Source organism: Notechis scutatus, chromosome 2 (genome assembly GCF_049901735.1).
Source record: "Notechis scutatus isolate UNSWTSFEM ecotype Mainland chromosome 2, rNotScu1.2, whole genome shotgun sequence".
NCBI lineage: Eukaryota > Metazoa > Chordata > Lepidosauria > Squamata > Elapidae > Notechis > Notechis scutatus.
The window spans coordinates 84,061,861-84,087,730 of record NC_142010.1 but is presented as its reverse complement, the minus strand read 5'-3'; the positions used below and the strand labels follow the sequence as shown (position 1 = coordinate 84,087,730).

Sequence of the window (25,870 nt, the reverse complement as noted above, 5' to 3'; positions counted from 1 at the left end):
TTTTACTTTCTTAAGATTACATCATAATTTCCTTCTTCCCATAATCTATGGTTTTATATTTAAACTGGCATAACCTTGGCAAATTATAGCATTTTGTCAGGGTAATGATGATTTAATAGCTGGCCAGCTGCTGTAATGCAGTAATGATGTAATGATGATGCAATGGTAGCAATGAGTCAGCAGGGTTATTTGATTGCTACCGCTTTAAAAGGCTGTAATATAAGAGAGGCCATGTGAGGGTGTATCTCTTTCTCCATGTTTGCTTCCGTGGTGTAGCTGATTACTGATTGCTGTTTGTTCAAGGCCTGTATCAAAGTACTTATATGTATATGTGCTTTTGTAGGGATAAAACCACTATATGTAAATACAAACCTATGTGCTGTGTTTGCTTCTGGGTTGTCTCACATAGTCACACTGTGTGCACTCCGACACATTTGAATTACTGTTTTCCTTGTAGTGGAAGGTAACCCATCATGTGTGTGTTGGCTCATGAATTCTTTTAGGCCTTAATGCTAAATCCAGCATAAAAGCTCTAGAAATTCAGTACTGTTGCCCAGCTTTGTGTGATGTGCAGGCATATACATGAAAATTAAACATGAAGGGGTCTTTTTGGACATTGTATACAGGGCTTTCTATCAGGGTTTTTGGACATTTCTTTTTATTGGGCAATTAAATTAAATCAATTAACGGCCACAGCAAATGATGGGCGAATGAAGCCAAAATTAAGAATTGAGAGAACCAGTGTGAAGAATAGGTGGGATTTAAAGTGGTACATACCTTTTTCATTGTGCCATTCCATGCCTCCTTCACTGCTACCTATCCAACAAACAAGCACATAAAAAGGAGGCAACTATTTTAATATTAATATTCTCTTGTTGCTAAATTGAGCTTCATAGCTATAAATAGATGTCTTATGTTCTTATTTAGGAACTGAAACATGCTATAATGGAAGATATGGTGCAATTAGGAAAAGAAAGTGGACTTCATTCATTTGAACAGGTAAATAGTGAAGAAAACATTGATGACTAAAATGAGATGAACTTTTTGAGATGAATAGGAGGGGATTTTTGCATGCATTATATCAAATCTCACATGCGTCACTATGCTTTCTGGCTCAGCCATATATTCACTGGAACTTCTATTTTTATTAAAATATCTTTATTATTTAAATTTGTATGAGTCACTTTCAAAAAATATCTTCTAATAGATACCAGTAGTACATATCAAAATAACCTGAAAGCAGTTCTGGGAAGTAAATGCAAGCCCTTAATTCTTGTAGCTGACCTAGAAAATAAAGCAGTTATTTTTGTTTTCTGCATACTTATTTTCTCATATGTGCATAGATATTTTTGTAACAATTACAAAACTCAAATAGGAGACATTCGCTAATACAGATTGTACACTCATAGGGCAGAGAAAGAGAATTTATTGAGAAAAAACCCAAAACCATTAAGATCTAATCCCATACAGACATATCTGACATAATGTCTGGGTGCATTTTGTGGGATTTATTCCTAAATAGACATATTCAGAATTGTGTGAATGATTGTCAGAAATCTACCCTACATTTCTACCATTTCATCGCTGTCACAATTTGTGTTTTATTTATTTCTTAAATTTACAAGCTGCCCGAGTGCACAAAATATATTGCATGGTATGCAGAGCCAGATTAAGCCAACTGATTAAGCCGCGGCCCCACAATGGTGCCCCTCATTGGAAGTAATAAATATGATATATGAAAAGGCCTTTAAACCAGAGAAAGATAATTACTGGACACATAACTAATTTCAATGCTAAAAATTTAAAATATTTTTAATATTGAAAAAGCATGTTTTCCTGTGACAGTCCTATGCAACTAAAAGGAAGATAAAAAGTATCTTTAAATTGTTCTCAGGCCACAGAACATTTTTATTATTTTGATGTTTAAATGTATTTTTAAAAGTCTATTCAAAAGGTATGTGAAATGCCAAGTGAGAACATGAGCAAAATTTATTATTTATACAATAGATTTAATATGGCCCATGAACTCGAACAATAGCCTTCTAAGTAGTATGCAGCACAAAACACAAACAATAAATCAAAACCATATAACATTAAACATGTACAATAAATAAATATTAGCTGTAGTTCAGGTCTTTGTGTAACTCAGTGGTTCCCAAAGTGGGCAGTACTGCCCCCTGGGGGGGCGGTGGGATGCCTTAGGGGGGCACTAAGAGGCAAGGGGGCTGGCAGGGGGGTACTAAGAGGTTGCAGGGGGGCGTTCCAGGCCCTGCAGGGTTATCCCATTGACTGTTGCACTGCTCTGGAGTCGGCACCTTGAATGCAGCAGCTCCGATGCACCGCATTGTAATGGGCTCCAGGAGGAGGAGGAGGGGATGGAGTAAAGTGCACTAAATTTGAGTGTGCTGCACAGGTGCTGCAAGAGCAGCGAACAGCCATGGAGCCGGCTGTGGTGGGGCCTGGAAGGTGCGCACGAGAGAAGAAGGATGGGAGAGGGAGGAAGGAAGCCTCTGCCACGGCTTGCATTCATTCCTCAGCCAACCTGGAGTTCCAAAAACTCACCAAGAAGAAAAGAAACTTCTCACACTTTCGGAAAGTCCTGCATGCTCTACTTGAGGCTCTTCGCTATCCTTTTTTCTTCCTTCCCTTTGGAAATCCGGGCTAGCTGAGGAACGAGCGGAAGCCGCGGTGGAGGCTTCCCCCCACCTCCTCCTCTTGTTCTTCAGCCAGCCCAGATTTCCAAATGGAAGAAAGAAAAGGGGACAGCGAAGAGCCCCAAGGAGAGTACGCAGGGCTTTCCAAGAGAGTGAGAAGAGACACAGACAGGGAGCGAGAGTGAGAGAGCGCGAGATACACAGAGAGAGAGAGATATAGATTCGGCTCAATTCAGCTCTGTCTGCTCGCCTCTCTCTGTCTTTGCCCAGTTTTGCAAGGATTCCGCAGCACTGTGAGGTAACAGCCTGACTGTCACTCCTTTTGGGATGCAAGGTTTATTTTTGTATCGTTCCAGAGACAGAAGGAATGTGGCCAAATTTCCTTACAGTTATTCCCTGGGTGTGGGAGTTGGGAAGGGGGATGGGGAGTGGGGGAGAAGGAGGGAGGAAGAGGCATAGAGAGAAAGAGAGAGTTAGAGGGGAGAGAGAGAAGGAGAGGGAGAGAGAAAGAAAGAGAGATAAGAAGGAGAAAAGGAGGGAGAGGGAGATAGAGGGAGAAAGATAGAGATGGGGGAGGGAGGAGAGAGAAAGAGAGAGCAACCTGTTCCCCACAGAAAACATAGAAAACCACAAAACCTGGGGGGTCATGTGACTCAGTGGGAGTGACATTGAGTTGCCATGCCTACCCATGTCTTGGGGCTCCCAGTGTTTTGTTTTCTGTGGGAAACAGGTCCAAATGGCTCTTTGATTGTTTAAGGTTGCAGACCCCTGACATAGGGGGAGGCAGAGGAAGGGGGGCTTTGACCACATGCCCAATATCAGGATCCTGCTCAGCCAAGCCCGCCCCTCTTTGTAATTGTCGTGCCTGACAGCAAGTTCACAGGGCGCCCCTCCTGCCAGGGATCAGCCTCCCAAGCTGCCCCCCCACTCAGGGCACTCACATCGTAGAGGGCTGTTCCCTCCTTCCTGGAGCAGGGCAGGGTTGAGGAAGCCCAGGGCAGGCAGCTTTGCTCTACTTTTGCAATGTGCCGCCGCTGTGTTCGACGTTCCGGCTCTGCAGGCTCACCCCATTGAGCCCCTTGAACCTCTCTGGTGCAACAGTCAATGGGGTGAGCCTGCGGTGCCGGCACCTCGAACGCCCCCTGCTGCCTCATAGCGCCCCGAGGGGGCTGGCAGAGGAGCGCTAAAAGGCAGCAGGGGAGCGTTCAAGGCGCCGGCACTGCAGGCTCATCCCATTGACTGTTGCACCACTCTGGAGCCGGCACCTCGAATGCGGTGACGGCGGCTTTGCTTTACTTTCCCAAAGTGCTGCTGCTGTCACGTTCTGTCTGTCTGTCTATCCATCCATCCATCCAAAAGGTCTGTCTGTCTCTTTGCCTGCTTACCTACCTACCTGCCTGCCTGTCTTTCTGTCTAGCTACCTACCTATCTACCTACCTACCTCTATATATATCTACCAATATCTATTCTACCTACTTACCTACCTGCCTACCTAGCCAAACATTCATCCAAAAAGTCTGTCTGTCTTCCTGCCTGCTTGCCTGCCTACCTACCTATCTACCAATATATCTACCTACCTACCTACCTACCTACCCATCCATCCATCCAAAAGGTCTGTCTGCTTCCTGCCTGCTTGCCTGCCTACCTACCTACCTACCTATCTACCTATCTACCAATATATCTACCTACCTACCTGTCTCTCTCTGTATCCATCCATCCATCAATCCATCCATGTTCGAAGCGCCGACCCCGCAGGCGCATTGGGAAAGTAGAGCAAAGCCAGTCTGGGAGGGAGAGAGAGAGAGAAAGAAAGAGAGAGAGAGAGAGAGAGAGAGATGATGCATCAGATTGAAATGAGGCCTAGCTTAGACTGAGGCCCTTTTCCACATTGAAACATCTTTGGCTTCTATTAAAGCTTTTGTGGACGAAACATGTTCAAGACTATCAGGAAGCTCTCACATTTTGTTGCGGCTTTAAACAGGATCCATTGGACCAGAGCTCCACCCTAAAAAATTACTTTTTCCCAAAGTTTTAAAGTGCCAATTCTGAAGAAGGCAAAATCAAAATGTACTGGTAAATTACAAGGAGAACACATACACACACACACACACACACACACCCTTCTAACCCTGCTGGAGCAGGTGATTGGACTAGAATAGATATCTCATTATCTTTCTCCTCCCTCTTTATTTCTTTTTCTTTCTGTCCCTTCCTTCCATCCCCCCGTCTTTCTTCATCTGTCCCTTTTGCTTTCTTTCCCTTTTCTCTTTCTTTTCTTCCTTCTCTCTTTCTCTCTCTCTTTCTTTTCTCTCTCTCACTTTCCCTCTCTCAGGCTCACCCCATTGACTTGGTGCACTGCTTCGCTCGGACTTGCTTGGGCAGGTCCCTCCGGTGCAGCGGGCTCAATGGGGTGGACCTGCGGGGCTGGCACCTAAAACATTGCAGTGGTGGCACATTTGAAAAGTCAAGCAAAACCAGAGGTTGGTAATTTTTGCTGCAAAGAATCACAAAAGCTTCTGGGTTGTGCACAAGAAGGGACACACATGTCAAGGCAATTCAGCAACATAAAATAAAGAAATAAAAATAAAACAAATCAACAAGAATCGGCAAAGCATCTCTGATTAGATTTTATTCACTACTAGAATCTAATCAGAGATGCTTTGCCGATTCTAGTCCAATGACCTGCTCCAGCTGGGTTAGAAGGGAGTGTGTGTGTATGTGTGTGCATGGCTGTTAAAACTCCAAAAACAGATCAAGTAGCTCTGGGGAGGCCAGTCATAAATTAGAACACTTGCTAAACAACCGGCCATTAAGTGAGGACCACTTGTATTTGGTTTGCCAGTCACCTGGCTATGCCCACCCAGTCACATGACCACCAAACCACACCTATCCGGTCATGTGACCAGCAAGCCACCCCCAGCCAGCAAGCCACGCCAGCCAGTCACATGACCAGCAAGCCATGCCCACCCAGTCACATGACCAGCAAGCCACACCCTCAAATTAGGCCACACCCACAGAAATTTAAATCCCACCCCTGGGTGGGGGGCACTGTGGATGAGTTTGTAGCACAAAGGGGGCGGTGGGCTGAAAATGTTTGAGAACCACTGGTGTAACTGTACTAAGGATTCTGGACTTTGAGGGAGCATGAAGCAGACTTTCATAGCTTTTACTCACAGGGAAAAATGCAGATTCCTAAATGAAAAGATACAGATTGGTAGCAAAATAAATTTTAGGAAAATCTGGGAAACGAGTGAAGCAAATGAACTCAGGTTTAAACAATCTAAAATGAATGTATATCTTGCCCAAAATGACAGTAACAGACTCATCTGTCTTTTAATAAAATAATGGTCAACTACAAACATCTGTCAGTGATTATACAATAAAAATAAAGCATGAACTGTAGATCAAAAGGGCTTGCTTCATACAAAACCAGAATAAAACAATTATATTCATATTTCATCAATTGGACTCAATGAAATGTAATTGTATTTAGAAAGGTTGTATAAGTTATATTTGTTTTGCCTGATAAAATCCACAATTTATCGGCAAATTTCAGGAAGCAACCAAGTGGAGTTTTCCGATAAGGATTTGGTTTTAATTTTTTCCTTTTGATCCATTTATACCTATATAATTTTGTTCCATTTTGTTAAAATTTCAGGTTAAAGCAGTTTTCATCCACTCTGAAATGTTCTCAGTACAAAATGGTCTGTTGACACCTACATTAAAAGCCAGGCGACCAGAGCTGAGAGAATACTTCAAGAAACAAATAGAAGACCTTTATTCAAGTATCTCCATCTGACAGCACAGGAAGGTTCTTCAGAATAATGTACTCTGTAGCAATATTAGGATAATTTTGAAAATGGGAAGGATGCAGTTGACATGAATAAGCATCTGTCTTTCCACATGAGCCTTCTGCTGTCTGAAGACACGGTCACTGAATAATACTTTGCCATCTAGTTCTAGGTCCTAGAAGATTGCATAGCCCATACTGGACAACAATTAAAACTTTTTAAAAGTTCCACTCCTTGAAACTATTTTGACAGGCCTTTCTTTATTAATGCGTGAAAAACTCCCTTAGCAAACAGGAAAAAAAAAATCTGCTTTTTGTGTGATGCTCCTCTAAATCTGGATTCAGCCGTGTGATCTGTAGGATTTCCAGATGTCTCTCTGGGTGGGTACTACTAAGAACTCTTTCGAAGCAGGAGGTTCTTGCCCTGATTCACAGGTATACATCATGCACACATCTTCTTTTTAAGAGTTTGTCCTCCCAAGTACCACTGAGTGCATATGTAACCAAGAATTCCTCATTGCAACTGAGCTCTTAAAATTCCAGGGAGATATCTGACAAAGGCTAGTAGTCTACCTCAAATATTCTTCGATGCTCAAAGCCACAATAAATCTATTAACCTGATACAGAACTGAAAGCTGGAATTGTGTAATTGTTCTTTAAATGGCAGCTGTTATGCTCTGCATACAAAAGTTGAATTTGTCGGGGGTAATCACACAGGAATAACTTTTATTTCATATGTATTAAATATGCTGAAGCTAGTGCCACATGCTAGACTAATAGTAACCTGTGATTGTCACTCTAGGGCCTCACTTTCCAAAATGGGCATGACTTGTTTACCGGACACACTTTTGAAAGATGTTGATTGCTTTCTATTTTGGCAGCTACCCAACTGAAATTTATAAAAGGAAATCTGGTTTTTGTGAACATGCTGAATAACTTTCATGTATGCCCCCTACTCTAAATATCCCCCCCCCAGATATTTAACAGAAGAATGGGGGCATTGAGTGCCCATTTTCCCTTTGCATTGCTTTAAATTACACTACAGCCTCTTGAGCAGTGTCACTTATGTAAAGATTGCTGAGATTATTGGGGACCTAATATTTAGCAAATATGGAAGGCCTCAGGATTCTAGCCATTGACAAGCTTTTTCAAGAGTTCTGGAGAAATAATTTTAAATGATATAAAGAGGATGTGGGGTTTCTAAGTCAATTGGTGGGCTCGAGTAACAGATTGAAGGTATTTTAAAGTAGGCCATCCACTTCCATTCTTGGCTGAATATACAATATGAAAACTAGAAAACTTTTGGTCCTATGTTTGAGAATTCCTTTCTGTGTTCAGCCTGTGAACAATTCACGTAAATCAATATCAGAGCTTCAGTGAAGAAATTAACTGTTCTGGAGAAACTATCTAAAAAGAAAAGGTTGCTTGACCCATATGCATAAGACATTAGTTCTTTTGTGGAAATTGAAACTTAATATTATTGGGTTTGATTCTACATACTTGAAAGCAAAATCATACTAAACATACTAAATAAGATGTGGCGCTGTAGAATTGTTAGTATAATTAATTTTTGAGGCAAGTCTCATTTTTTATTCTTTTTTATGGTTTATTCAAAGTTCAAAGTGCTAAAGTAGTGATTGAAATTGAGTTAAATTGTGCTGGAATATTCATACCTAAAATTCAGTTTTTAAAAAATGGGACACAATGAATAAATGGAAAATATAGGCAGGGCATTTATTCATATCTGTTCTAAATTACCTAAGATACTCTTTAAAAGAAATCTGCCCATTTGTTGCAGTAGTCTTGTTGCAAAAAGTACTCTTTGTGTGTCTTTTCCAATCCTTTCCCTTTCTCTTCATTGCCTAACTAAAAGATTTTACTTCATACTTCAGAATTTGTTGTTCAGCTGTGCCCTCTAAACTGATCAATACAGACTGTGAAGATTAATATGGTTTGTACAAATTCCCCAGATAGGTTTCATAGCCATACTGGTTGGGGTTTATGAGAGCTGGAGTTCAGCATATAGTATGTTTAAGACAGGCTGGTATAGTTCTAAAATCTTCACTGAAAAGTGGCTAGTAGCTCCATTAATTTAGATCCAAACAGCTGTAATTTTATAATAGATAAAGGAGACTTTTAATTTTTTGTATATTCATTGCAGGAAGACATAGAAATATATCTGTACCTTTTTAGCTAGATTGCTATAATGCCTGGAGATAATTATTTTAATGTTAAATTCCCCAAAAACCTAATATTTTGAGAAAACGGCATACAGACTAAGCTCTATATTATTTTGATTACATAAATTCAGCATTGCCAGAAATGTCTGACATGACCTCTTTTACTTAGAATTATAAGTACAATCTTATATATTTATTAAAGGTTTACCATTATTTAAAACAGTAGATAGGAATGTGTTGGGTATAATCTATCTGAATAAAATTTTGATTTAAAGAATAAATTAAGCAACATCTTAAAATGTTCTTATCAAGAGGAAATTGTTTGCTTGATTATCCTTTTTATGCAAAGTAATACATTGATTTCAGTTGTACATCCTCTCCTCCCACCCCCAACAGTTACTGGAACTGTTTTAAAGACAATCTTAGAACATCCTAACAATCTAGTGATTGAACTGTATTCTGTTGTACTCAGGATCACCTTTAAGAAACATATGCTTTTTTTAAAAAGGGCTGAGCTTTCTGTAACTAATCAAGAACTTGGGCCTAATGGATAGCTTCATAAAGATGTCAAATGATAGTTCCTCAGCGGAGAAAAAAGCACATTTCATGCTAGGGATCATTAAAAGAGGGACTGAAAATAAATCTGGCAATAATGCATACTGTAATATCCTTTCACAAATGCTATGGTTATATCTGCATCTGAAATACTGTAGATTATGGCTATCCAATCTTTTGGTCTGCTTGGGCCTCATTGAGTGAAAAGGAATTGTTTTGGGCCACATATAAAATATATACTTTATGTATATAAATCATGTAATAAAGTTAAAAGGCCACATTACTATCTATCTAGGGCCCAAGGGCTGTGGGTTGGACATATCTGCTATGGATGGTTCTGCTCACATTTGATTTTTTCAAAATGTGACAAGATCTGCTGGGAAAAATGTGCAGAAGACTGAACCAGCAGAACATTCTCATGGTTCTATGTAAGTGAAGGATCAAAAGATCAAAATCCACTTTGCGTCCAAGCTAATTCTTAATCACTTCATGAATTTAGCCAAATCAGAACACTGTAGTTTAGAGAGTTATCATACAGACTATTATTCCAGTGAAGGATTATTATTATTTATTTTCCAGGCTAGCCTAAAACCCTGAAGCCTCTTGGTGTTTTCTCACTCATGTATTGTCTAGGTTCAATTCTAATTTGTTTGAGATCAGCTAAGATTGACTAGATTCAATTATAACTTGTTTGTGACCAGCTAAGGTTGACTAGATGTTGCCCCCTGTGGAGGCTGAATGCTGCTTATCAATGTCTTTATTCACCACTGTTACATTTGCCTGCACATAGCTGATCTCATATAAAACCTTTCTACCTGCTTATCTCAGGTGGACAGCAGGTGCATTGGAGGTTCCTAAGTGATTTTGTCTGCTCACCTGGCCCAATTTTTAAAAATAGATATATAGAAAAAATATCTAAGGGACCTAATGAAAACATCTAATTAAATAGCCATATGTCGCTTGAGCCATTGGTGTTCAAAGGAATACATTTGCATTCTATTAAATATCAGCTTTATTTGAATTGCAATATTTGTTATCAACCAGTTTTATTAAGCATGTATGACTACTGTAACTTTACAAGTGTGGAATCTCTTAGAAAAGTTCTAATTATTCCAGATTAGAATGCTGGTGCCAACATTAATAATTTGAGTCTAAAATGCTATCAATATGCTGTACAATATATCACTAGAAGCAATACTAAGGACAAAGGGACTAGTTCATCAGTCTGAATTTACATACCAGTAAACTAAAATTGGGTTCATAGTGATAATGAAATCCTGCTCATCATAAAAACAGCCATTCTCCCTTCAATGAATCATAGGTGGATGTTCATTGCTTAATAACTTGCAGTTGCATAAGTAAATTACGTCTGGTGGATGTTTGAGTTACATACTAGAACAGGGGTGTCAAACTGGCGGCCCGCGGGCTGGATGTGTCACACACAGGCCACACCCACCCCAGCTCCATAAAGAGAAAAAATGTTGCGAAACGTCACCGCGAGTTTGATACCTGTGTACTAGAAATGTTGTGTTAGTGTATTTGCTTTGTGATGTCATCAGTTTGCAATCCTGTTGAGTGAAAAACATGCAGGAATGAATAAGAGATGAGACTGATCTCACAAGAAAAATGGGCTACTCCAGTTATAAAAATGTTGCATTGTTTTTCATTATAAATATACAGTATACTGCTAAAACACCTTTTCCTCCAAAATATCAATGAGGTTACATAAGTAAAATTTAAAGCTTCACTCGGGCTATAGAATATTTTTGGGGAAATAAAAAAACCTGAACTGAAATATGAGTTTATTTTACATGAAAGAGAAGCAGAAAATCCTTTACAAAAGTTTTATGGCACATTGCTGGTAAGAATAACAAAATTCCATTTTTAAAAATTAAATTATTAATGCATATATCAGAAAATAGCTTCAGTTTTCTTGGAATGAATCAAATCAACTTGAAAAAATATTGTTTAGTTTTCAATGTGTGGAAAGCACAAACTAATTATCTATATGTAAATAAACTTATATGAAATGAATGTAAATTTTAGAAGAATATACTATTTTTGCATGAAATTGAGGAATTTAACAGATGTGCTGATGTCTCATGGAAAATATTATACAGATGGCTCATACTGTAGTTGCACATTGTTTTGCTTTCTTTACATTCCTCTTACACAGTTTTCATTGAACTTGCACTAAAGGTAGAACGGTTGTTGCTTGGTAGAATTTGCCTTAAGGCTACATGCCTCTAAATGACAGTATGCCAGCGTGCTACATGTTCTAACTTAATTTAATCTGTCATCCTTCAATTTGAACTTTCCACAATGTGGATCTAGAACAGCTAACTAATAGAAACATCATACTTTGCTTGTGGCCCTTTTATAAACCAAAATATCCTTTTATTCATTGGGAATGTTCCTCAGTAGAAAGCAACAATACTTTTTTAAAAAATCTTTTTTTAACCTTCAAAGTTACTGATAACAAAGGTGGAAGGAAGCAAACTTTTTGTCATTTTGGTTATGTTCAGTGCTCGAGCAGCAAACATGCTGTAAAGCCTAGTTTTAAAAAAATTAAATCAATCTACTTTTCACTCCACTCTGCTTTGTGCTTCATGTGTTACAGGAAATCAGATTAAACAATACTGTCATTCCCCAAACTTAATCTTCTGCAGATGTGGTAGTGCTATGGTTCCCAGAAATCTTCAGCTGTATGTTAGCTGAAGAATTGTAGGTGTTGAATTCCTAACACATCTAAAGGAGATGAGGCTGCACTAGAATTATATCAGTCCACACTAGAAAAAGTTGCAAAAGTGTAGCTTCTAGATCAGGGGTATCAAACTGACGTAGTCATGGTGGTGTCACATGACATATCAGGACTTTTCCTTCCTTCGCTAAACTGGGCATGGGTGTGGCCAGCACACGATCCATCTGGCCCATGGGCCAGGATGACAGCTCTGATATAGATGATTGTAACAATTCCTGTTAAAAACAAACACATGAGCAAATACACCAAATATCCAAAATAAAAATAATAATACTCAAGTCAATGCTGAAGAAAAAAATTCCTTCCTAGTGATTATTTCTGCATAAGTGAGAGGATTGAGCATATTCATTCTATTTTCCTAATTTGCTAGACAGGTTAAGCAAAATAGTAAAGCCAAATAGACTAAAAGTAGTTCCTATCAAGAGGATAGGAGACTTCATTCCTTAAGTAAGCATATTTATTTATTTATTTTTAAATACTACATGAGCATATATCTTGATTTATGCTCATTTCCACATCAAGGATGCTGAAAAAAACTGCTCACCCTTCTAATCTAAACCAAGGTATTCATTCCTGCTGTTACTGTGGGAGAATTTTGCTTAACTATTCCCCCCCAAAAAAAAATTGCTACCTTTTGCTGTTCAACTGAAGGCAAACAAATGCAATTTAAAAATAGGCAACTTCAAAACAGTTGCTAAAGTAGTTCTTATTTTGTAGAAGTTAATAATTAAATAAGAAAAAAATGTAGTTCTGAATAAATCAGTTAGAAAATCAATCCAAAGAATTGAGGGGATTTGGGATCTAGTGGTCTCAACATTACTTCCAGAATTCTCCATTTCAGTCTATACTAGCAGAGTTGCCACTTGTAACATGTCGTGTTCTTGAACATTTCCACCGTTAGGGTTTTCAGGGCTAATCTTCTGTCCTTCCATGATAGCATCTTTCTATTATGGGTGATGCAGCAGCTCTTCCAATTTGTCCAAAGCAAGCTCAGTTGGGTTCAATTTCCTGGATTTGAGATTAATCTCAACATCCTGAAACAAATAATGCAACTATTATGCTGGGCAACAACTTCAGAACATCATAAAAATATTAATGTATTTTTGTTGCATTATATTCAGGTAGAAATTCTTTCCCATTTTACCAGGGCGTATGTCCTACTGAACACATTGTAGTTTACTTTTGAATACACACAGAGCTGTTAGATCATTAAAATGTGAAAATAAGAAGTCATTAAACAAACAGCAGCTTTAAGAGAGAACAAAATTAATGCTGCCTTAGTATGTTTAGAAAAGAGACATTTCAGCACGTGCAACTTTTAATCTTGCATGAGGATCCAAATATACCAAAATGATAGCTTCCTGAGAAACACTAAATAGCATAAGTCCTGCGCTCTTCTGCACCGAGCTATACACCCTGGTTGTAAGCGAGAAAACCAGGAAGAAAAATAATACGTAAGTTGTTTTCCAGTTTTTTTTTCTGTGAGATAACAGCACCTCACCATACTTTTCTATCATGCAACAGGACAACATATCTGCATTGAAATAAACTGCAAGCAGCCATTTACAGTTAATCTATTTTTAACAAAAAGTGAAGATTACAAATGTCAATGATCAATTAAAGTATCTGTAACTAATCATTTTTTGTTTCAATTTTGGGATATCTGTGTACTATACACTTAAAAATGCAGAGGGGAAGATGCAGACTTTTATTTTGTAAAAAAAAATTGTCAAGTTTATCAAATTTGTTAATATTCCTCTTGACTGACAAATAAAATATTTTTTAAAATTCTGTTTTATTCCAATAATCTGTCTATGGACTCAATAATGAATTGTTCAGAAATGAATACCTGTTTTAAAATGTGTGGACTTTTCTTTTTTTAAAAAAATATCCACAAGTACACTTTGGAAGTGAACTCAGGGAAATCATATTGGAACTTATATTTCAATATTGAAAATGAAGACAATTTTTGAACTTCTCTGGTAATTTGACAGTATTATAAAAATGTATAGCTTTTTTTCAAATGTCTTTAAAATAACAAAGTTGAAATAACTGTTCTGCTTATTTTCTCCTTTAGTGTCTGACAATACTGTATTCAGAAGATAGAGAATGTTACTTTTTGGTTGTACATAAGGGAAAATACTATAAGGCAAGCCCTTAATAATGCAAAGGCTAAGGAGCTGTATGATCTGTCAGATCTCAGATCTTCACATTTTAATAGAAAAAAAATCCTGCATTTTTAATTTATTTCTGTTCTTATAAAATGAACTTGGGTTCAGGTCTTCTGGTGGTGCTTCCATCGAAGATGAATCGGACCCCGTGATTGTGCGTGGCTTCAATTTGTACTGTACCTGTTGGAGGGTCCCAAAGCCACCCTGTAGGGGGGATGAAATAGGGGGAGACTGCCTGCCAGGTCGAGGGGAGCCACATCTCCCCTCCCTGGCTAGGAACACTCCCTCCGAAGACAGGCTGTAGCGGTGGTCTAAAATGGCCACCCTGAAGACAGAAACCTAACCGGGAAACAAGGTTGTACAAGAGCAGTGAAGTTGTGAACAGTGTGTGGATCAGGCAAAATATCTGGACATTAAAAGGTAACTCTGGAATTAAAGGAAAGAATTTTTGTTAAAGATTGCAGAAGCGGCGACCTGAGAGAGAGAGGGGAAAATTGGAAACTTAAGAAATTGGACTTTGGACTTTGAAAAGAATTAAATTGGATGTGGAAAAATTTAGAGGAAAACATTTGACTATAACAAATTTGGAAACTGAATTGGATAATTATATGGATTTTGGAGCTAAATAGGCATTGATCAAATGCTGGAATTGACTGTTAAAAAGAAATAATAGCTAATAATTGGGAATTAGCGAAATTAATAAAAGCTTACAAAAGGGATAAAAGGTGGAAAGTGGAAATTGAATTAAGAGCGCCACCTAATGGTAAAGGAAAAATTTTAGTGACTTTTTTTGAAAAGTGTTTGGTCCACTTAAAATTGGAAAGTGAAATGAAATAAGAGGAATTCTATTACAACAAAATAAAAACCTGAAAAGTGGAATATTAAAACATTATAGTAAAGTGATACGTGAAGATTGGGATTGATTGGTGGCTTTGAAAAGGAGTTTGAAAAGAAGTAAATCAAATAAAACTTGGAAATAAAGACTTATAGACATTGACTACTAAAATTAAATATAAAAGATGCTGGTTGAAATAAATTACTGGACAATCGGATTGGATACAAATACTAAAGAAGGAAAAGAAGAAGTGCACAAAATGAATGGAATATATATGGAAATAAGTTTGGGGAGGGTGGAGCTGGCATCGCGACGATACGGCATGCGATCTTGGAGGTCTGAGATCGCTGCCAATATCTTTGCTCCTGGATGGTCCTATCAGATCTAAACCGTCCTGAAGAGAAGGTGAAAGTGAAGAGCGCATCCTGTCGATCCCAGGGATACCACAAAGTCCCTGGTAGATCCAGGAGAAGCTCTTCTTGCCAGCGGCAAAGAGGCAGCCATTAAAGCTGCTGAAGTTGGGACAGCTCCGAAACAAAGAACAGAAAGAGAGAGTGTGCCGGTTTGGTGAGAACTTTTTTCTTTATTCTAAGATCTGAAAGGACACCCTAAGGAAAAGAAAGAATCTGTAAAAGTTTTTGACAGAAGTGATTAAGCAGCGATTTTAAACAGGAATGTCAAAGTAATGTTTTTTTTCTCATTGCTGGATTTTCTATACATGATCTTATATTTTGAAACTGGACTGGTTTTTTCTTTTCCATCTATTTTTTTCTCCTTTTTGATTTTGTAACATTTTAGGCTAGAGACTCCCTTTTAGTTATTTCTTTTTTAAAAATATCTTTTTCTTTTCTTTTATTAATTCTTATTATATTTTGCTTGGAAAAGGAGGGGGAAGTGAAAGCAAAGAAACTTTGTAACACTGCCAACTGGAAGCTTGGAAATATTCTATTTCTCTTGTGACCAGACAAAGCTGAGAAAGAAAGAACTGAGACTTTTTTTCAAGGACATTGCTTTTTGATAAGATAGAGGGAAGAGCATGGGAGAGTATTATTGCAGGTGCTCTTCTGGGTTTCTATCAACAGCTAGAGTCTGGTGTTGAAGTTTATAGGAAAAGAAAAGGTGATAAGTTTCTGGAGAAGAGTGTTATAACAAGAGCCTTGGATAACTAAACAAAGTGCAGTGTGTTCTCTTGATTTTTCCTAAGATGTGCTACCCCTCCTCAACAGTTTACTTTTTGAAATAGCTATTTGGATTTTTAGTTCTTTGGAACTTGTCTTTGCTTTTTTTTTTTGTCTTTGGAAGTTAAATTTTTACGTTTGCTTTTTATTTTAAAAGAAAGGTTTTAGTATTAATGATTCCCTTCCTTTTCTTTTTAAGGGAGTAGCCTTTTTTTCTTTTTCTCTTTCTGCCTTTCTGGTACTTTTGTTTTTCCATCTACCTCCAATACTGGTTTTTTCTTTCTTTTTATCTTCCTGGCTTTTTTTTCTCTCTCTTATGCAGCCTTTTATATTTGAGACCTTTTAATTGGATTAAGGTGTTGAAGAACCTGAAGAATTTTTCCTTTTTTTTTTTAGCTTTTTATTCCTCACTTTTCCATCTTTTTTAGGATTTTACAACTTTTTCTCTTTTGTGTATGTTTATGGTTTTTTCCTTCAATTTTGAATTTTCATTGTTATCTACCGTGTTTCTCACATAATAAGGCCGGGCCTTATTTTTTTTTTGACCCCCGAAAAAACGGCTAGGATGTCTTTTCGGGGGTGACTTAATTCTCCCCCTTGCATCCTCGGGTGGGTGGGCGGGCGGCGACAGCTTGGATATTCGGGAGACCTTCGGGTTCGGGCCACCGTTGCTTTCCCTTCTCCCTTGCTGCCGCGGCGTTTGGCGCAGCCACGTGCGGCCAGTCAGGGCTCCTCCCTGCAACCGGGCCCTGAGGAGACACTTGGCTTCAGGCGCTCCCGTCTTCCCTTTGCTTTTGAAGGTAAAGCGAATTATTTTACAAAGCCTCCCCTGCCCGAGAGGGCAGCCCAACTCCACGTGGGGAGGCTAATCTCCCGAGGCCTCTTCCGTTCCTCCCCGACCTCCCTACGCTGCGCGCCTCTGATGCGCCGCTCCCTTCAGCCCAGCGAGCTCTTCCACCTCAAAGAAAGGCCAGGCGGGCGGCTGCGGAGCAGCAGCAGCGGGTCTGAGCCGCCGCAGCGGAAACAACCACCACCCGTAGCCCGACGGGGGAGAACGCAGCGAGGTTAGCGCCCGCCAGCCCGGGCGAGATTTGGGAACGAGGGGCAGGAGGCACACACACACCCGCGGCTCACTTTCCCAGCTTTGCCCAGCCCTTACGGCTCTGGCGCGGCCCTGGCAGGATGAGCGGAGGGTCCGGCGGGGAGGCTCTCGCTGCGAAATTGAGTTATACTGATGACGATGGAAGAATACTAATGGTGGAAATAATGGATAATAATAACTCCTGATTGCAATCTATGCCCCAAATGACAAACAAGAAGAATTTTATAAAAAATTACATATGAAAATAATTGAACTGGACTATGCTAATATAGTTATGATGGGAGATTTTAATGGAATTGTAGACAACAAACTGGACTATACAGCACAGAAAACAATAAAGCAAAACAGAAAGACTCTCCCTAAATCTTTTGTTAAAATGGTAGATGAAATAAACTTAAAAGATACATGGAGAGAAAGAAATGCTAAAACAATACACCTTCTACTCAAATAGACACTTATCATGGTCCAGAATCGATATGATATGGATGTTAACAGAATTGTTAACTAATATTCAAGAAATAAATATTGAAACAAGTACTTGGGCAGATCACAATCCAATGACAATTAAATAGAAAGGACAAAGAAGAAGATCTAGATGGACGTTAAATAATACTATTTTAAAGGAAAAAGATAAGCCTTGGGTTTATTGTATGTTTTTTTTAATATATTCTGAAGTACTTCGTTTTTATATTTTGAATCAATAAATGTTTTATAGAACTGATTCTGCTTTAAACTTTCCTAATTGGCTTATCCCCTAAATGGTGCATTTTTCAACAGCTCCCATATTCATGTGCTGTCCCACAGACCTTCATTAACGCAAATTCTAATTGCAAAACTGGCCAGGCATTAGGAATGGAATTTCCAGGAATTGAAATTGCCTTGCCTGACACAGAATGATTCAAGAACTGGGTGCTCTCTTTTTATCCCTAAAAGTCATTATAACATGATATAGGATGTGGTGTGATATGATAAATATATTTAATTATAACATACAATATAGCATAATAAGGTGCAGTGGCCTAGTTAAGACACTGGGCTTGTCGATTAGGTTGGCAGTTTGAGACCTAGGGTACTGCATGATGAGGTGAGCACCCGTTGCTGCCCCAGCTTCTACCAACCTAGTAACAAAATGCAAGTAGATAAATAGGTACCATTTTGGTGGGAAGGTAACAGTGTTTCATGCACTTTGGCATATAGTCATGTCAGCCACATGATCATGGAAACATCTTTGGACAATGCTTGGCTCTCTCAGCTCAGAAACGGAATCCAGCACCGCCCCCTAGAGTTGGACACAACTGGGCAGAGGAAACCTTTAATAATGTCATATCATACTTTCATATAATATCACATAAATTACATATCATTTATCAATCTTATATAATATATAAAAACCAAATCCTTTAACAAGATTCTGGCTTTTGTCTGCTGCATACATACCTACAACCCTATATATGTTTCATTAGAAATTGGTTCCATGAGCTTATAACCAAACGTAGGTAAGATTTCAGAATGGAACCCTCAATCTTCTCTTAGGCAACATTACCAAGGGTCAAATTTCAGAAGAGATTACAAGGGAAGCAAAACTAGACTCCACGTAGTTTTGATATGCCATAGCTAAAGGGAAGCACCTATGTTTTGTTTGCAGTCCCAGGACCAATTCAAGTAGGCTAGCACATATTCCTTCCTGAAATCCTGCCAAGCTGTCTTGACAATATTCTACTACATGCATCTTTCTAACATACGAAACATGCTGGCATGCCACAAATCAGGAAAAAAACTATCTCTTAGTTCCTGTCCTGGGGAATTTCACTATATTGAGACAGTGGTCATAGTATCTTCTTCTTGTTGCTGGGTAAAAATAAAACTAATAATGTTGAAAAATAAGTAAAAATATTTATTTCTGAAGGCTGTAAAATATTTAAATTCAAGTAAATAAAATGTTTAAATTATATTTAAACATTTAAATATAATTTAAAAGTAAATACATATGCATTGTCCCGTGTTCAGCATTTGGATCTACAAGGATGTATTCCTTCTCACATGTACACAGCCATTTTTTGCTCCTGGGAGAGAAAAGCCCCAAATCTCTAGTTGAATACTAGCAATAGCACTTAGACTTATATACCGCTTTACAGTGCTTTACAGCCCTTTCTAAGCGGTTTACAGAGTCAGCCTATTGCCCCGACAAAGACATTTCCTTGAGTAACAGAAGGTAGGAGTATAAAGAAATACAGAGTCTTCCGGTATTTAGAAAGCCAGAATTCTACGTTAGGTTGTGCAAAGAGATAATAATAAATACAACAAGCCAAATTGTAGGAGTTGTCGGAAATGAACTCTTCAAACTCTTTTAACACTTCTCTTAATTCGCAGAAATTACTTCCCGCTTTGAAAGGATAACGGGCTCTGCCACCAAACGCATCTGGAAAGCATCACACTAACAAGTGAGACGCATGATAAAGCACGCACGTGTACAAGTCAATCAAATAAAGAGTATCAGCAACCGGGCTCTTGATTCGATCGAAGCCATTCTGCAGATTCTTCTCACTTGACGTGCAGCCACGGCGGTTTCGCGAGCTGAACAAATGAGACCGAGAAAGGGGGCGGGTTGAGGACTCCCATAGGATCATTGGATTCGTTCCTGAGCGGTGATTGGATAAAAGTAGCTGCCTATTAGAATGCCGAGATATTTATTTTTTTTGCCCTCCCCTCCCCCCACGGGAAAGGACCCTCAGTCTGTTATTAAGAAAGCTAATGAGGCGGGCGGCGGGTTATGAGGTAGAATCGTTTGTGGTCACAGGAACTCTCGAACACGAGGTTGTCGTCCTTTCGCTAATATTTTTCAGAGTTATACTTTTGGGATAGCTTTTGCTACCTTTCCCTAAAACCAGGCGGTCACGTTAACGAGGCAGTTTGTTCACCTGCATCACCTGTGTCATCTCAGCTTGGGCCCAATCTTTATAATCGGATCTGGGTTTATAATTTATAATTAGGTCTGGAGTTATAATTGCATCCAAGCATCCTTCTCCCACGGCTTCATTAAGAAGAGGTTGGACTGCCATTTGTCAGAAATGGCTTGGACTAGATGACCTATAAGGTCCCTTCCAACTCTGATTATCTGTTATCTGTTCATCTCTTCATCTGCTGATTCTTGGCTGTTCTGCTTTTCTCCCTATATTGGCTAAATGTGCACTTCAGCTCTTCAATCGTTTCCTGAGAGTGTCCTCAAAGTAGCATATATTAATGCAAACCTAACTGTATCTCTTGAGTTACTTGTCTGTATAACAAACAATATTCCTCTAGAAAATACATTTTGGGGCACTTTCTCTTGGAGGAAAATTGGTATTTGACTTCATTGTAGAAATAATAGATTCGGAGTTAGTTGTTGCAGCTCCTGGATAGCATAATAGAGTTAGTTGGATGAAGTCTTCAGACCAACTCCCTTCTCAAGAAAGTCCTAGTCAAATCCTTATTTCTCTTTTTTAGGGCACATTAAGTTGGATTCTCAGAAATGATACCCTTTTGTTCTTTTTGTGTGAAGGTTTGTTGTACTTTAGTTGCTGTTTCCTGAGCCATCTTGGCTTGGGTAGAGCAAGTATTGACAACCAGAATATCTGAAGATCATTAGGCTTCAGAAAGATGCCTTGGCTTATATTTGACTTAGATTTTGTCTTATTTTCTTTTCCTTTTAGACAGCAGTTCTAAAGGAGGAAAAGCAGACCAAAAAAAGATGGATTGGATGAAATTACGTTCATATTCCGGGAACAGGCATATGCAAAAGAAAACATATTGTGCTTCTCCGTTGCCTTCTAAAACAGCATCTGTTGCAATGGTCAGAATGAAGAGCAAAGCCAAAGCATCTCAGGAGCACCCAGATCTGCTTTCTAAGTTTAGCTGTGATCCTCAAGTGAAAAGTACTATTGGTAAAAAAAAAGGTGAGATCTTTATGAAAATTTAAAGTGTTTTTATTCAGACTGTATAATCTGTTTGTACTTTTTTGATCACTATAGAGAGCTTTTAGAAGATGTGAAGGCTGAAGAAGATATGATCTAGTTTGAACATTTCTCTACAATATAAAGGGAGTAGTTGAATGATATGGTTTGTTTCCATCTCATTTACTTATGTTTAATTGATTTTCAATTAATGTATAGAAGGAAAACAATACAGCTCTAAGCCTCAAGATTTTTCACAAAAATGTTTTTTTCTGTATGAAATAAATGGATTTATTGCTTATAGTTCCTGGACTGTGGTAAATTGAATCTTGCCTAATGTAGATACAAAGTCATTATTAGAGTTATTAGAATCACTTGAAATCCTCTCAAAAGATCTGAAGAGGCAACTTCAAGTTTTGAGGCAAGATATTTTTTAAATGTCGCATCTCATCCTCTGGCCTTCCCTGAGTTAAGGGTGAAGGTCTGAAGTTGAAATGTTGTGCACTCCTGATTTTATAAGGCCCTGGATTTCATAAAAATATACAGGGCAGTCATGGTTAGTTCTTTTTGAGGTCTGAAGATTCATGTGTAAGAATCAGGTGGTTTGGTGAGGCCTCATTTCATCTCTATGCTTCCGTTTCCTGAACAGTTTGTACTTTCCAAATAGTTTCCTTCTGCAATCCGAGTCAGGAGAGTGTTGGGAGTTGTTTTCTGCTTAGCTTTAAGAGAAATACTGTAAGTTCTAGTTACATCACAGCCGTATGTGTTTTATTAGGAACTTTCTTCCACAATATACTTTGTGGCTTGCTTATTGCCATGTGTACTATAACTGCAAATGGATTATTCTTTGAATTGCGATCTAGGTTTGAACTGGAAGACAAACAACACACACACACCCCAACTAGTCCTAGACAACTTTTGGAATAAGAGCACAATAGGATGGAATGTGACAAAAGTGTGTTTATCTAGGATTCAAACGTTTAAAGAGCCTTGGTTTGTTTTTTTTTAAAAAAATGGGTTCATATTGGTAAAACTGAGATTACAATTTTCATTTTGTGTAGGCTGATAGTTTTTGGATGAAGAAAAGCACTGTGTGCTGGACAGTTTGAGGGAAGAAAGTTTATGGGGAAGGGGAGGTCTACCTGGATTTTCTTAGGCCTGAAATGGGTGTAATATATACTGCATTTGGTTAACAGCCTGCACGTCCTTATTTTTTCTTGAATACAGGTAATCCTCAACTTACGACCACAATTGAATCCAAAATGTTTGTTACTGAGACAGTTAAGTGAATTTTGCCCCATTTTATGACCTTTCTTGCCACAGTGGTGAAGTGAATCACTGCAGTTCTTAATTTAGTAACACGGTTGTTAAGTGAATCTGATTTTTTTATTGATTTAGAAAATTTATATTATCGCTTACTCACACATGATGACGCAAGGTGGTTTGTAAGGACATAAAAGCACAATATAAAAGAAATAAAGAAAAATAATAGGAAAATAAATAAAATACCCCCCCACCCCCTCACCCTGGCAACAACACACATTCATACTGGCCATTTAAGGGGTTCCATCCTGCTCTGGGTTCCCCAGACCTGCTGGCAGAATGACGTTTTCAGGGCCTTCTGAAAGAGTGCTAGAATGGGGGCCAGTCCAATCTCCAGAGCCCAGGGCACGGCAACTGTCATAAATGTGAGTCGGTTGCTAAATATCTGGATTTTGATCACGTGACTATGGAGATGCTGCAATAGTCGTAAGTGTGAAAAATGGACAAGTAACTTTTTTTCAATGCCACTGTAACTTTGAACAGTCACCAAATAAACTGTTGTAAGTCAAGGACTACACACATTTCTAAGAAGCTTTATGGAAAATATTCTGATTCTGAATTCCAGAAGCACCTCAGGAATAAGAAACTGCCTTCTGATTCAGTTTTAGTTACATGGATAGGTTGTTTATTCTATTAGACTTACATGCTACTCTAGTCATAACTAATTCTGAGCATTGTACATACCGATACTTTATAACTAATGTAATACAGAGAGTCCTCAACTTACAACCTTTGGTTTAGTGACCGTTCAAAGTTACAACAGCACTGAAGAAAATGATTTATGACCATTTTTCACACCGCTATTGCAACATCCCCATGGTCACATGACCAGTATTTGGATGCTTGTCAACCGGTTCATATATTTATGACGGTTGCAGTGTCCCAGGGTCTCGTGGTCACCTTTTGCCGCCTTCTGACAAGCAATATCAATAGGGAAGCTAGATTCATTTAACAACTGTATTACTCAGTTAAGAACCGCAGCGATTTACTTAACAACTGTGGCAAGAAAAAAGGGACAAAACTCGCAACAACTTAGCCATAGAAATTTTGGGCTCAATTGTGACTGTAAGTCAAGGACTACCTGTAAAATACTCCACTGATCAGCCAGTACAAACATTTCCCTTGCAAAGGGGCTCAAAGCTAGCTGGAAAAAAAAATCCAGTTCTTTGTTGCTTTTTGAAAACTTAAAGCTGAAGCTGATTTGATGTCTAAGGTATATGTTGTTCCAGAAAAAAGGAATGGTGTCTAAAAAGCCCTTCAGAAAAAAGCCTTTATACCATGGGTGTCTTTATACTTTTAGCTTGCCTGGGCTTCACTGAATGAAGACAAGTGGTCTTGGGCCACATATAGAATATACTAAATGTACATAAACAAACTTTCTTTTAATATTTTTATTCTCTCTTAAGGGGCCACATTACTAATATATGGCCCATGGGACATGGGTCAGATACACATGCTTGTACAGTAATGGCATGGGTCCGGTGTGATCTTTTTTGAAAGTTTAATGGATGAATAGATACAACCAGGAGTAGGGCTTATGAGCTTATAAAGGTAACGACAAACCCCTTGAAATGCTCCCAAATGCAAACTAGTAACCAGTGCAGCTCTCAAAGCAGTGATGCTGTGTGTATGTGAGTAAATTTTGTGGGTCTCATAATTGCCCAAGCCACTCTGTTTGTTTGTTTGTTTGTTTGTTTGTTTTTGTCAATTGCTTACAAGATAATAGGTATAAGTAAAAACATAATTATGAATACATGGATACATATACATATACTCTATTCTGGACTGGTCAAATTTTTCAAATGGTTTTCAGTGTCATCCCCATGGATGGCATATTGCAATAGTCCAAATGAAAGGTGATTCAATGAATGTAAGCAGATCCTTCCAGTTCAGGGAAGATTGTAACTAATGCATCAGAAGAAGCTGTGTGAAGGCTTCTGGAGTCAGTGCCATGTGCTGTTTCAGAACAGCTGTGACTCCAGGAGGAATATACACAAACACCAGGACCAGATAACAGTTCTACAGTTCTGGGGAAGTGTGATCACATCCAGAAGGTGCAAAGTGTGATCACATCCAGAAGGTGCAAAGTGTGATCACATCCAGAAGGTGCAATATCTTTTATACAAGCTATAAACATATAATAATTTATGGAAGAGAGACACGCTGTTCCTCGCTTTAAACTTGGTGATTGATCCAGGTCTCCTTTTTTAATAATTTATGGCAATGTTTAACCCAGAAATGTGATGATGAATAGGCTTCACCAACCATATATGTAGAACATTCTTCCCAATCTGTGAATAGTAACTCACCTCTTGATTAGTCTGCTAAACTTGGAAGAATGAAAGCTTTCTGTGTACTGTAGGTGGTTTGCTTAGAAAGTTAATTAAATTGAGTAACCAGAAGGGGGAGCACTTCTCCTTTTGAAGAGAAAGTAATTTTAGAGAGTAGGCAAGGTTTTTCAGAAATAATTTGCCATTGCCTCTTTCCTAAGCTGAGAATAAGTGATCACCCAGCTAATTTGGTGTGTAAGGCAGATCACAGTCTCATAGTTTTTAGTATGATGCCTTACTTAGGCACTACACCAAACTGGTTCTCTATGCCCCCTTTACATTTAGGTGAATACAAGACTTTTAGATGAGCTTAATAATGCTGAAGATCTTAAAACTCAATTTTCCTCCTTACTCCTGCTCTTGTTGTAACTTCTAATCTACTTTTCCTCATAGAGAAAATAAAAAGCACTGTTACAGAAGCATTACCAAAAATTCAAGAATATTCTGAAGTGACCCAGATGGTTTGTTTTTCATCTGAAGAAAGGTAGGGAATAATAGGCATTCAGGACTTTTAAAGGTTTTTTTGTTTTAATATTATGAAAGGTTTTAGATCACTTTGTGTTAACAGTATAATTCTATGGGGACTGGGGATGATGGGACTGTAATCCGTCATACTAAGGGAATGGTGTTCTTTACCAGCTTTCTTATCAACAGCATTCTCAATTAAATGAATGCTCAGAAGCAAGCATAATACACTTACTGTTTTACTGAAGAAGTTTGTAGATATCTGAAAAGATCTGAAATAGCCTCTGAAAATGTAATTGCGGTCATTTTGTTTCTAAATAGGATTGAATTAAATTGCAATGAATATAGAAGTACTGAGGTGACCAATGAATATAGAAGTACTGAGGTGACCAATGAATATAGAAGTACCGAGGTGACCAATGAATATAGAAGTACTGAGGTGACCAATGAATATAGAAGTACCGAGGTGACCAATGAATATAGAAGTACTGAGGTGACCAATGAATATAGAAGTACTGAGGTGACCAACAGTATCAATGACATGGAAACAACTCCTTTAAAGGTAGACGTAGTATTGTGAAATCACTTTAATTCAAT

The 25,870-nt window shown here is 38.5% G+C and overlaps 2 protein-coding genes across 12 annotated transcripts in view; both read left to right on the top strand.

The window, feature by feature from the left end:
• ACSL6 (acyl-CoA synthetase long chain family member 6) overlaps positions 1-8,335 on the top strand; it is a 113,370-nt gene extending 105,035 nt beyond the window's left edge. For all 7 annotated transcript variants that reach the window (XM_026687451.2, XM_087955333.1, XM_087955332.1 and 4 more), the window contains 2 exons: positions 928-999; positions 6,313-8,335. In XM_026687451.2, coding sequence (XP_026543236.2) covers positions 928-999; positions 6,313-6,453 — 213 coding nt within the window. In that variant the 3' untranslated portion in view covers positions 6,454-8,335. The remainder of the gene's footprint in view (positions 1-927; positions 1,000-6,312) is intronic.
• An 11,595-nt stretch (positions 8,336-19,930) lies between these two features.
• MEIKIN (meiotic kinetochore factor) overlaps positions 19,931-25,870 on the top strand; it is a 28,900-nt gene continuing 22,960 nt past the window's right edge. For 4 of the 5 annotated variants that reach the window (XM_087955341.1, XM_087955340.1, XM_087955339.1 and 1 more), the window contains exons 1-5: positions 19,931-20,040; positions 20,916-21,158; positions 25,202-25,292; positions 25,595-25,658; positions 25,794-25,835. In XM_087955341.1, coding sequence (XP_087811467.1) covers positions 20,954-21,158; positions 25,202-25,292; positions 25,595-25,658; positions 25,794-25,835 — 402 coding nt within the window. In that variant the 5' untranslated portion in view covers positions 19,931-20,040; positions 20,916-20,953. Of the gene's footprint in view, positions 20,273-20,915; positions 21,159-25,201; positions 25,293-25,594; positions 25,659-25,793; positions 25,836-25,870 lie in introns of all 5 variants that reach the window. The other variant, XM_087955338.1, reaches the window with a different exon arrangement.